Here is a 13,140-nt window from a genome sequence, read left to right on the forward strand (position 1 = left end):
GCATGTATGTGCCCTTTGGCAGAAGAAAATAGCTGGGAATCCAGCACTATGCCTGGTATGAAAATACTGCTGATTTGGTGGCGAAATAGGACCAGAGCATAAACTCTTCAGTCATAGCTTGCAGAAATTATTACCGATATGCAAAGTTCTAGTAGCTGTATTAGTCCAGTGAAATCTTAAAGTTTCTGTGGGCTGTATTAGCTTTTATTGGACCTCATATTATGAAGCTCTTTTGAATCTGTTCTAGTTAATTTTGTTGTTTTTTTATAGTATTGTTTGAATTTACCTGTCGTATTGTTCTTATTTTTTATTAGGTATGTCTTATTGTAATTCGGTACAAATGTAGTGTACATGGATAGTACGTGAACAACAAATCTTTTTAAATAAATTAAATAAAAATGTAAGAAATATCAAAAAAGAATGTGCTACGGGAAATTTCAAGACCACATAGGTCTCCTCCTTCAGATGTGAAGAAAGGATTTAGGCTCAAAAGCTCCTGTACATCATCAATTTTTGGATAATCCTTACACTTTGTTAGCTATGAAACAGCAAAGTTTCTTTGATCAGTTCTTGTTGATTATAAGAATCTTATGTATGGGTGTCAACTGGTTGGGGGTAAAGCTCAGCTTTCAAATTTATAACTTCCTCATAGCAAAATTTAACTTTGTTCCTTAGTCTGCGCAGTAGTTTTTTCCTAGAGTTCTAATGCTAGCAGGAAAAAAACATAAAAAATCTGAAGCTTTCCGATGCAAGCGCAAGTTGTTTTCGTCAAACAGAGCATAGATAAACACATAGAAATGAACAGAGGATACACAGAGAGAGGTCAACAGGTAGAGATGGGCAGAAAGCTACAGAGCAAAAACAGACAGGGACAAAGACAGATGAAAAGACAGAGAGAGAGAGAGAAAACCAGCCGGTACAGAGTGATATTCTCCTTTGCTTCTGTTCTTACAAGCGCATCCTGGTACACGTTTGTCCACTGGACTTGCTTCGCCTGGTTGCCTGCCAGCACCATGGGCCGTCCCAGAACATCCAGATATTCCTGCAAGGAAGCAAGTAAGACCTGAAACCCAGACATAGGACTTTACATACGACTCGCATGCAATAACCCCTGCTCTAGTTAGAAACAGGCCCCAGAGGGCTCTGACTACAGACATATCCTGGCTTATGAGTGGGGGTTCATTCCTATCCAGGTACAGACAGTATTAACACATTTGGAGACATTACCCCAGTAGATTACCCTGCTTTATGAGTGGGGGTTCATTCTTGTCATGATCCCCACAATATTAACCCATTTGGCAATAGAGGCAGATTTCTATAAGACATAGGAATTGAATCCTCTGTGTAACAGAAAGGTCTGTAAGAGGCATGTATGAAGGGCTCTGGGTAACTGGGAGGGGCTGGTAAAAGGTAGGTGTGAGGGGCTCTTTATCAGCAGGAAGCAAAATTGTGACGTGTATGCTAATGCCTTGGGTTTCTATTCCCATCCTTCTCAGGTGCAGACGAGGCCTCTCCTTGCGGTTCTCATTACTTAGGGTACTGCATTAAAGGAATGTGTATTTGCCTGTCAGCACGCTCCTGTAGCATGCAGCAAAGTTCCCATTTTCCAAATCGATTAACCCTCCATGAAGGTTACCATGGTGAGTGTACATCAGCATCAAAGGATACACCTTTAGGATGACTTAGCATGAGGATGAGAAAGTAAAATATAAACAAGGAAAGACAGAAAGAGAAAAAAAGAGGGAGGTGGGTATGGAGAGACACAGGGAGAGAGTAATGGAGGGAAAAGACACAGATGAAATAAAAGGTAGTAAGAGAGTGACACAATACAGCCAGGAATGTGAGAGGTAAGAGATAGGGAGGCATACAGAGCTGCATCTGTGAGTGTGAATGAGATGCCTGATTAGACTTACATTCATTGATGGTGCTGGATATTAGAGGAAGTGTGAAATGAGAACCTGAAGTAAGTATGGAATGTTCTTAACTGCCAGATCCTGGCAAGCTCAGTATAATGCACCTCCACTCCTGAAATCTTCCGACCCTTTCTCCTTCCGCTGTCCTTGATGCCTCTCCCCACCAAGGCACCCTTTCTCACCTCAGACTTCCCCGTCCCTGACATGTCCCTCCATTCCACACACTCTCCTCTATCCCTGAGACTCATCTCTACTCCCTCCTCCTCTCCTGATACCTTCTACAATCTCTCCTCACTCCCAAGGCCTTCTATCACCCTAGTATCTCTGCTCTGTCTTGGAGACCGTCTCTTCTTCTCATGGGATGAATCTTCCTCCTCAGTTCACTTATGTGACAAGGGCTTTGCTCATCAATAATTCCTTCCCCAGTATGTTTCCGTCAGTTAGGCATTGGGAGATGGTTTTGCATTGTGGAATTCTCCCCTTGCCAAAATCCCTCCTTTTGGGGGGGAAAGGCTTCTGGGGGTATATAACCCCTTGGAGCACACTCAGTTCTTTAGAGGGTTAGGCGTGCCTGTAAGAGCCAGAAGGAAGGAGAGACCCGCAGAGGGTTGGAGATAGAGATCCCCCCAGAATCTCAAGCAAGAAGCGGTTGGAGAAGTATAGATGGAAGAGAGAAGCTGGAGATCCCCTCAGAATCCGAAAACCTATGATTTTTTGGGGGTTTTGGAGTCTTGGGACCAGATCTCAGAGATTTGGAGATTTTTCTGAGGATTGATCAGTCCAGAGGGAAGGGCACCACCCCCTCCCCCGCCCCTTTTTATCCCCAAAGACTGGATAAGAGGTTCTTTTGCTCAGGCTGAAAGAGAAAGGCTGGGGTGAAGAGTACTGTGAGCTTTTGGACTTTTTGCCCAAGTGACCAGGAAAGCAGGGATGAAAAGAATTGTATTTTGGACTCTTATATGGGCATCAACAAAGATGCCAAGTTGGACTCTTGTACTGGAGACATCTGAGAACTTTGTGATTGGATTACAGTTTAAGAGTTTGACCCACATTTTGGAGGTTCTTTCTGTATTTTTCTGCTAGCTGAGTTTAGGGACCCAGTTCCAGCAATTCAACCCTCCAAGCAAAGGAGTGTGTCCTATGGATAATGGTGCAAGAGAACCCAGAAGGGAAGCAACGTCTAGTATAGACAAAATATAATTTTGTTGATTCTGTTTATTTTTGGACTATTGGCTTGGATTACTTTATTTATGTTACAGTAAAGACTTTAATTTGAACACCACTCCTGCCTCCTTGCGTTATTTTTGGTAACTGCTCCAGAGGCCCTGGAGATGAACTTTTCCCCCATCTGGATTCAGACCCGGACTCGTGGCACCCCTGAATGATTTTCACAGTACAGGGGCCAGCTACACTTACAACTTTTGTTTCTCATACTCCCACTTCATGATTCCTCACGTCTCAGGATCCTGCCTTACTTAAATTTTTTTTAGCAAAGATATTTGAGGTAGATATTTAAAAGCCATTTAGATGGATAGTTAAAGTTATCCATCTAAATGTCAAGTTTTGGTATATTCAGCATCTTATCTGACTAGATTTTAGCTGGGTAAGTCATTATCTGGCTAAAAGTTAACTGGATAAATAAAGAGGTGTTCCGGGGATATAATTGTGAGGAGCTACTTATCCAGCCAACATAGTGCCTGAGTGACTTTCTTCCAATTCTGTGTCTATGGGAAAATACCTTGATGAATCAGGACCTGCTATTGAGCAGGTCTAAAGTCAGTCAGTTATTTTAACCGGTTACCTTTAAAATTATCCAGGTATGTTTAGCAGCATGGCCACACCACTGAATATCCTGGCTAATTTAATGTATAAGTCTTATCTGGCAAATTAACCCCTAGTCGCAAAACAAAAAGGAGCAGAGGGGCAATAGCGGGCATCCAGCCGCATTGTGGCGGTGCAGTTTTGCCCGCTGCGGTGCAGCCACACCACACGCTATTGCCCTCATAGCACCATAGGAAAAGATGGTTTTTCCTGTGGTGTTGCTGATGATAATGTGAAAAACATTATCGCCGGCAGCGCTGCCAGGCCATAACCCCGCCCAAATCTCGCCCATACTCCTCCTCTTCCCCTAATTAGCAGGGCATTGCTGTGATGCAGCCATTATCGTTTGCAGTGGGGCCTTATCGCATGCGATAATCCCTGAATGCATGCAATAATGGCCCATTGCAGAATAAAGAATGACCCTATTTCTTAGCTGGCTATGTCTCAATATTGACCTCATCTGGGTTTTGCTAAATAGCAACTGTTGCAAAAGGGTTTATTTTGGAGAAAATCAGGATAGTCAAAGATATTTGGCATGGCTCCAAAAACAGAATTCAGCAAGAACCACCACAGACATTACATTAACGGTTTCTATTCTGCTCATGAACCAGCACATAAGGGGCTGATCACCCACACACTTATCTTCACCTCCTAGAATCCTTCTTATGAATATAATTACTCCTGGCTAGGGAAGGAATTTCTCTGGAAGGTCCATTGCCACAGATGCATAGTTCTCATTATACTTCATGTGAGCAATTTTGTCACTTTTTATTTTTTCCTCTCATGGCAAAATCGGTAGACTTAACTGGAACAAGCCATGCTATCTGACCTTGTCATGTCTTCGCAGATAAATGTCACATAACCTGTTCCTCTCCAAAATCCACTGGCTGCATTGACTTAAGGGCAATCTGCTTTTAAAGAGGCAGTACCCCTTTCTCAGCAGTAGATAGCAGCGCTCACCATTCTAAAGGAGCTTGGACCTAACTTTAGCTTCTACAGAAACTTTCACAATACACACATCACCTCTGTCACCCTCTCCTCAGCACACTTTCACTCTTCCCTTCACTCTTCAGCTTTCTCTCTCTCTCATACACACACACACAGTAATGACTCAAATATACACACTTCGTATATGAAATAACAACAGATACAAAAAGTTAGATATTAACAAAACAAACAACACCATTACACTGTCAAACATAGCTACTTTGCTGTTGACTCCATCAAAGGGTCGTGCAGTGGACCAGTGGCTGAATTCCTTCCTCTGGTCTCTTGTGGGACTGCTGCTGAGAGAGACGAGGTGATCTCTTTCTGTCCTCTAGCTCCTGTTTCTTCTCCATCAGCTGCAGGAGGAGTATGTCCTTATGTTGCTGAAAAGAGAGACACATTTTGGGGCAATGAGTCCTTAACACATTCATTATGTGCCACATAATAAGCCATCTTTACCAACACACCTACAAAGAGAAATAAAAAGCTTACTTACTGACCTGACCTTGAATTTGTCACTCACCTTGAGCTTGAGCTTGGAAAGATGAGTAATTAAATCCAAAATCCAAATCCAGAGTTGACAGAGAATGGAAGGGATAAAGGATGGAAACTAAGGATGTACAGCCTTTTATTTTTTTCAGTTCAGTTCTTTTGTTTTTCAGTGCATTTTCTGTCTGAATTTTGTTTTGAATTATTTTTTGTTATCCTTTGGATTTTTAAGGCCATTTGATTTGGCAAATTGTGTGCACAATTTGCAAACCGCGTTGCTCAAATTGCAATTTGTGCATGCATTTTGCTGAAATGAATGACCAGAAATATTTTCTGAATTTTTGGAAAGAGTTCAGTTTCGGTTTGGTTGAAATAAAATGAGCCAAAAACCAACACATTTGGATCGATTTTCATTTTCAGATCATCCAAATACACATCCCTAATGGAAACACTCACCAGGAAGGGAGAAAGGAAGAAGGAAGGACTGCATAACTACGGTCAAAGTGTAAATAGCGCAACTCCCACAATTCTCCTCTATAACAAACAGAGAAATCCAGCATTGTAACAGAGGGACGGTCACTTGTGAGAACACGAATACAATGGCTGGCAGAATGAAACCTCCACTCCCACAGAAGCACAAGGAAAGCATCCATTTGTACCCCAAACTATCACCACATGCATCAGAAATGAACAACATAACAGGGGAAATGCACTGATAACAAGAAAAAAAAAGCAACTCTGCTGACACTCAGCTGCAGTTCACCACGGCACCAATTCCTACATTCAGGCAGCGTGTGGTTTCACAACTGGAGCTAGATACTCTCCACTATTGCTACATGCTTTGTGCATTTAAAAGGAAGGCATGAAAGAATAAAATTATTATTACAAACAGCCACGAAAACATCCAGAGAAACTGAAAGCACTATACTGATAATATACCCGTACAGGACTCCTCACTGCCGCCTCCACGAGATAACTACCAGCCAAAGTCCTCCAGCCACTAGGGCATCCCGGCAGTCTCTGGGCTACTTGAAGGAGAGTTTCCTGAATCAGAAAAATTATCCTGGACTCTACAAACTGAAAAATACAAGCAAAAGACAACAAATATCTATCAACTAGGGAAACATATTACTTACCTAAATCTTAGTGCACCTGAATCAGTAATGCTAGAGCAGGACTACACTAGTGCACAGATAGGACACATCAACTATTCATACGTACCCTTCCATTAATTTAATCTAGTGATTTTTAGATCCTGTTCTCAAGTACCTTCAAAATGTTGAATTTTTTTGGAGTGAACATATCTCGCAAACCAAACCTGATTCTGAGAAGAAATTAATGGCAGATCCAGAAATGTTTGTATGGGGGTGCATGGTGAATGTCAGGATGGGCAAGCATTGAATGCCTTTTTACCCAACCATTCAAAGTGGTCCAGTCAGACTGGGGGAGCAAGTTTCTTGTCTGGATGCGAGGTCCACACACATCCCTGCCCCCCCTCCCCCAGAACTGCCCCTGCAGCTTAGAAATATTCACTGCGGATATCTGATAACTTGGCCAAATGGGGGTACCTGAGGACTGGATTTGAAAACCACTGATCTAATTTAAATTCACTTCTTCAAACAGAGAGAAATTTGCTTACGGGAGTAGATTGAAGGATCCTTCAAGGTACTTCCTGCGGGTTCCAGTGCTCATTTTCCAGCACTTGCTGCTGGAAGAGTGCATCCTTGTGCTGCACAAGATAATCTGGGCTAATCAGGCAATGAATAACATTAGATGATTTGCCTTTCTAATTTGTTAGCATTTCACTGCCTGATCCTTCATCCTGGCCAGGTGAACAGTAGGATACCCCCACTGCTATACTCTTCTTCCTCTTCACACATGGAATTTCTGTCCATAAATATTTTGCAGTGCATTTTGTTTTCTGCAGGACTTTTATTGTGCTTGATGCTAAGCCATCCTTGACATGTAGTGCCACCTCTCCACTGACTTGTCAATATAATTTGAACCCTGGTATCACAATATACTCCAATGGTTATCCTCCTTCCACCAGGTCTTCAAGATACCTATATAGCCACATTCTCATCACGGCTTGACATTGGGGGCTGGCCTGGAGGTCGGGTCATGACATCTTGGCCTTAGCCTAGGCCCAGGCACAGGCCCAATGCCAGGGCCTCAGCCTCTACCTGGGCCCAGGTGCTCCTTTTCTGTCTTTCTAAAATAATGTCCTCTACTTGAGGATGTGCCGGAATAACTTTACTCCGGCGCCTTCCTCCTCAGAGAAGGGTGTCATTTTGATGCACAGCTGTTTATTTAAACTGCCATATGTCATAATGATGCTCTCCGCTGAGGAGGAAGCACCGGAGTGAAGTTATTCCGGCAAGCCCTCAAGCAGAGGATGTCATTTTAAGAAGAAAGAAGAGGATCTCTGCAGCCTGGCCTCTGGCCTCTGAACCTGGGCCTAGGCATTGGGAACGGGCCTCTGGACCCAGGCTGAGCCCTAAGTGTCTCCGGGCCTAGTAGGCATCAGGACTAGGCCTCTAGGCCTAAGCTGAGGCTTAGGCATCAGGACCTGGACTCCAGGCTGGGCTCTAGCACCAGGTCTGGGCCTAAGCCGAGGCCTAGGTGTCGGGATCTGGCCCTGGGTCTTGGCTGAGGCCCCGTCACTGGGACCCAGCCTGGGCCTAGGCATGGCATCGGAACCCTGACGGACACGGTAAAGTAGGAGTGGGGAATTTCCTGAACCCGGCAAACGTTTTCCTTTGTTTCTGGGCCTAGGTCCAATGAATGACTTTTTTTTTTTCAAAATGAAATGAAAAAAATCCAACAAAATTTTGTTGGATTTTCTATTGTTTCATTTTGAAAAGATAATGAGACAAAATAGGAAATATCCTCATTTCCTATTTCGTTTCAAACAAATGCACATCCCTAATTTAAAGTATGGGCCAAGTTCCACAATGTGTGCACTTTTAGCCACGTTTAGAGGAGATGTTCCTGGGGGCATGTTTCGGTTGGGGGAAAGGAAAATGACTGTAGATTACATTTTCAACTCAATGCATATTATATTTAATGGAAAAAGTACTCGCAGGAAAAGAAGGTGCAAATGTTTGCGGGTATTTTGCACTTGTGGCAAGTTCCAAATGGAAAATATGCGTGCAGTTTCTCTTTGAAGCCTGGTGCAAAGTGCTTGCAACAACATTTTTACCTGTGAGCTATGTCCCAATGCGGATAGTTTAAAGGTGCCCTGCAGGTGTCTTTGGCTGTGTGGGTCCAGGGAGTCTATTGTTTGATCACTGCCATACTCTCAGAGGTAATTTTGTGCCAAGTTCTCTCCACTCTGACTCCCAGAAACAGAAAGCAAATGTCTTCTCTGCTAAAACCAAGCTGTGGGTCCTTCCTAGTCTTACTGTACATGGCTTGCAGCCTGATTCCGAAATTATTGTATTTTTTGTGCATAAACGAACTGTGACTTGCTCTGGGCTTTGATGTTAGGACAAGCAATCAAAGTGAAAGAAAGAAAGAAAGAAAAAAATAAGTTAACTAGGTGCAATTACAATCTCTCCCTGTCACCTTCCTTCACTGCTTGTTCCTGGATTCTAATGAAAGCAGCAAAATATAGCAAAGGAGCCGGATGTGTGTAAGGAGGTAGGGGGCTGGGGTGCTCAGGATCGGGGCTACACTTCTACATAGAGCTGCACATGGAAGGTGCAAATGAATTCAGCTTTAATGCACAGCAGGACTTTAAAAGTAATATGCAGCTTGTCCAGATGTCTCGCCTCACTCATCCTGGAATCTAACAGCGACAAGGAGAGATCAAAGCTTGAGGACTTCAATGAGGAACCACGCACAGTGGGGAGAGAGCGGTAGGTTTGAAAATGAGGAGGGGGCAAAATGTTATATATTCCAGGAACGTATACTCATAAAGACAGTTGTTTTCTTGTAACACCAGGTTTTTGTTTTTTTTTTTTGCCTTTTCGGTCTTCCTTGCACTGCCTCTCTCCTTCCTGGCCAGTTGCTATCATGAAACGATTATGCATCGCCTCTCTCCTTACAGCTTCCCATCCAACTCTCTTCATGGAGCCACTTTGCATGGCCTCTAGCATTTGCTTTCTCTTACATTCAGGCTCGTGCATTAGATAGATGCTGCAGTGTCCTTCTGCTTTTGCTCATTGCATGCTGCCTGTTGCTATATTTTATTGTCTGTTGCTATATTTTATTGCCTTGTCTGCTAAATTGTTGTTTTTCTGTATTGCTTGCTTTTATTTTGATACTGTAAACCACCCAGCACGGAACCCCAATAATGGGCGGTATATAAGAACCTGCAAATAAATAAAAACGAAATAAATAGATAAATATATAAAACAACTTATAGTTTTTTTCCCCCCAGAGCTATTTCCAATGTCATTGTATGTGACTGGCCACTAGATGTCACTATAAGTGCGGTATTTGGCTCCTCCTCACTTGGGAACTGAACTGTTACAAAATATAGTAAGGGAGATTCAATTCTGGTCCTACCTTCTAATTTGATTTTAATAAAGACTTATTTCAAAACAATATGAAAACAAAGAGTGGTAATTGTTAATTGACGGATAATACAAGAGAAACATAGCAGCCATGAAGAGCACACAATGCATGATACAAAGGAAGCTAGAATAGGCCTATGGTACAACAGCAGGGGAAAAAAAACATGAAAGTTTAAATTTAAAAATGGCTTTCATGCACCTCTTTTAAGCCCTTCTGAAAACACTGAATAATCATCAAGGTAGACAAAAGGAGAACATTAAAGATTTGTTTGCTTGTGTCTGTGTTTCTTATATGCTTTCTATACGATATTTGCATAATCACTGTGTGTCAGTTGTTTATCATGTGCATACAGTATGTGTGTGTACATTACATGTGGCAGGCTGATATTTCGGTGCATTGTGTATAGGTTTGTTTAAGCGATGAGTGTGTATTTGAAGAGTGCTCGATGTGATCTACCTGGATTTCAGCAAAGCTTTTGATATGGTCCTACATAGGAGGCTTGTGAATAAAATGAGAAGCTTGGGAGTGAGCGCCAAGGTGGTGCCCTAGATTACAAACTGGTTGACGGATAGAAGACAGCTTGTGATGGTAAATGGAACCTATTCTGAAGAGAGAATGGTGTTAAACGGTGTGCCGCAAGGATTGGTGTTGGGACCGGTCCTGTTCAATATCTTTGCGAGTGACATTGCGGAAGGGATAGAAGGTAAAGTTTGTCTTTTTGCGGATGATACTAAGATGTGCAACAGAGTGGACACGCCGGAAGGAGTAGAGAGAATGAGATGTGATTTAAGGAATCTTTAACAGTGGTCAAAATATGTAAGCTGGGATTCAATGCCAAGAAGTGCAGAATCATGCATCTGGGGTATTCCAAAAGAGCTGTAGGTCTTGGAGGGTGAACGGCTGTTGTGCACAGAGCAAGAAAGAGCCCTTGGGTTGATAGTGTCTAGCGATCTGAAGATGGCGAAACAATGTGACAAGTCGATAGCTAAAGCCAGAAGAATGCTGTGCTGCACAGAGAGAGGAATATCGAGTAAGAAAAGGGAAGTGATAGTCCCCTTGTACAGGTCCTTGGTGAGGCCTCACCTGGAATACTGTTTCAGTTCTGGAGACCGTATCTCAAAAGAGACAGAGACAGGATGGAGGCAGTCCAGAGAAGAGCAACAAAAATGGTGGGGGATCTCCATCAAATGACTTATGAGGAGAGGTAGAAGAACCTAAATATGTATACCCTGGAGGAGAAAAGGAGCAGAGATATGATACAGACCTTCAGATACCTGAAAGGTTTTAATGATGCACAATCGACAATCCTTTTCCATTGGAAAGAAATCAGTATAACTAGGGGTCACGTAATGAAACTCCAGGGAGGAAGACTTAGAACCAACGTCAGGAAATATTTCTTCATGGAGAGGGTGGTGAAGATAAAACGGTGAAAATTTCAAAGGGGCATGGGATAAACACTGTGGATCCCTAAGGTTAGAGGATGGAAATGAAAAAAAAAGAGTGCATGGGGGTAACTTGCTGGTGTGGCGGTTACTTCCCTTAACCAATAAGCCTTCATACTGTTGATGCTGCTCCATTATTGCTCTCTGCTTCAACAGCAGGGGGAAAAGAGGAATTAGATTCAGAGACAACCAACAAGGACATTGGATTTTACGGTCTGGGAAAACAAATAAGCATGGGGGGAAAAGAAATAAGCATGGGGGTAACTTGCTGATGTGGCTGTTACTACCCTTAACCAACATGCCTGATACTTTGGATGCAACTCCAACATTGCTCTCTGCTTCAACGACAAGAGGTAACAGGGAATTGGATTCAGACAGAAATCAATATGGTTTGGGAAACTAAATAAGGGGGTGCTATCATAAACTTGCTGGACAGACTGGATGGATCGTTTGGTCCTTTTCGGCCATCATTTTCTATGTTTCTATAGGGTGCGTATGTGCGTATCAGTATGTTAAGACAGTGTTCCTCGACATTTGGCTAGCTACCTTTAAAAAAATCATGTGGACTGGCTGCAGGGCTGACGAACGGGTGGGGGCAGGCGCTTCTAGGGAACAGCTTTCATAAATTGTCTATGTGTGCCGGCTTTTTCTCAGTTCCTGACTCTCAGCTGTCTCACCTCCAGATGGTGCTCCTGTCAAGCTTTCCTCATCACCACTCCATGGAAATTAGCCAAAGTAGAACCTACAGTTGAAAAGGCCCGACCATGATCACTTAAAAGCTCAGGAGCCAACTTTTGAAAATGATTGGGGATGCTGAACTCAACGCAAATTACCGTCCCCCCGTCCCCCCCGCATAAAGCCATAAAACAAAACAGAGAAGGTGGTGAGTGGGATTAATCAGCTAGTATTTAAAAGGGCAATTTCCCGACAGCCTGCATAAGGAAAAGTCTGCATGTACATTTTTAGCCTGAATTTTCAAAGCACACTTTGTGTGCACAAGTCCACAGGTTATCCCGGTACATGCATGGACATACGCACAGAAACTTACACCCTGCTTGGAGCGGCTGTAACTTTCTGCATGTAGATTTACGTACCTACCTTTGAAAATGGAAGGTATGTGTGTAACTCCTTACCCCCGCTGCCCGCCCCCAGGAATGCCTGCTTTGAGTGTGGATAAAAATATGCACGTGAGAAGGTTATGTGCGGACTTCTACCCAAAGGAACCCCCCCACCCAGGGTCGATTTTCCAAGCACCGTTCATAAACATAAAACAGGGATTTCTGTGCATGAAGTGCTTTGAAAACCAAGCCCTAAATGTCCAGAAAAGAGCAGGGAATGCGGACACGAGAAAGACTCATGGAGCCAAAATAAAAGCCAGGGAAGCACTCAAAGTCCCGCCGGTCATTCTTCTCCCCAACCCTGACTCATACCCACCAGTCTTCTCCACTGTTACCCACCCACGTCATTCTCTCTCTCTCTCTCCACCCTTGCGCCTGTCCCCACCCCTCTCTCGACTTCCCCCTTCTTTCATATTCTCCTGACGTCATCTTCCTCCTTTCTCCATCTTTAACCTATTTTCCCCTTTCTCTTCTTATTCACTCTGTACTTTTTTTAATGTTCCCCCTCCTGAACGGGCACACTTTGACTTTTATACACGGGGCCAGGGAGGTTTAACACCTGATCCTTAGCTTGCTCTGCTCCCGGTTCCTCTTCCCATCACTCCACTCCTTTCCAGGTTCCTTCTCACTGCTCCTTAGCCAGCTGCCCTCCCTCCTCTGCAGGCTTGGTTCACTCATCCTTTCTCCTCTTGTCAGCACATTAAGCGTCCCTTCTTTGACAGACCTATCGCACCTTTCAGCCTTTCATTCCTCCTCCTCCACAGGCTTGGATCCTTTTTCCTGCTCTGGTTCTCCCTGAGCCCAAAAGCACATTTACTTTTTTCTGGAACGGCTCCTGCCACCCTCACT

At 43.5% G+C, this 13,140-nt stretch overlaps 1 protein-coding gene across 1 annotated transcript in view; it reads right to left on the bottom strand.

The window, feature by feature from the left end:
• The window catches only part of CACNA2D2 (calcium voltage-gated channel auxiliary subunit alpha2delta 2), a 1,734,543-nt gene that overhangs the window by 174,915 nt on the left and 1,546,488 nt on the right, over positions 1 to 13,140 (bottom strand). Inside the window, exon 15 of the mRNA XM_029599532.1 lies at positions 953 to 1,042. Coding sequence (XP_029455392.1) covers positions 953 to 1,042 — 90 coding nt within the window. The remainder of the gene's footprint in view (positions 1 to 952; positions 1,043 to 13,140) is intronic.

Source organism: Rhinatrema bivittatum, chromosome 4, assembly GCF_901001135.1.
Source record: "Rhinatrema bivittatum chromosome 4, aRhiBiv1.1, whole genome shotgun sequence".
Classification (NCBI taxonomy): domain Eukaryota; kingdom Metazoa; phylum Chordata; class Amphibia; order Gymnophiona; family Rhinatrematidae; genus Rhinatrema; species Rhinatrema bivittatum.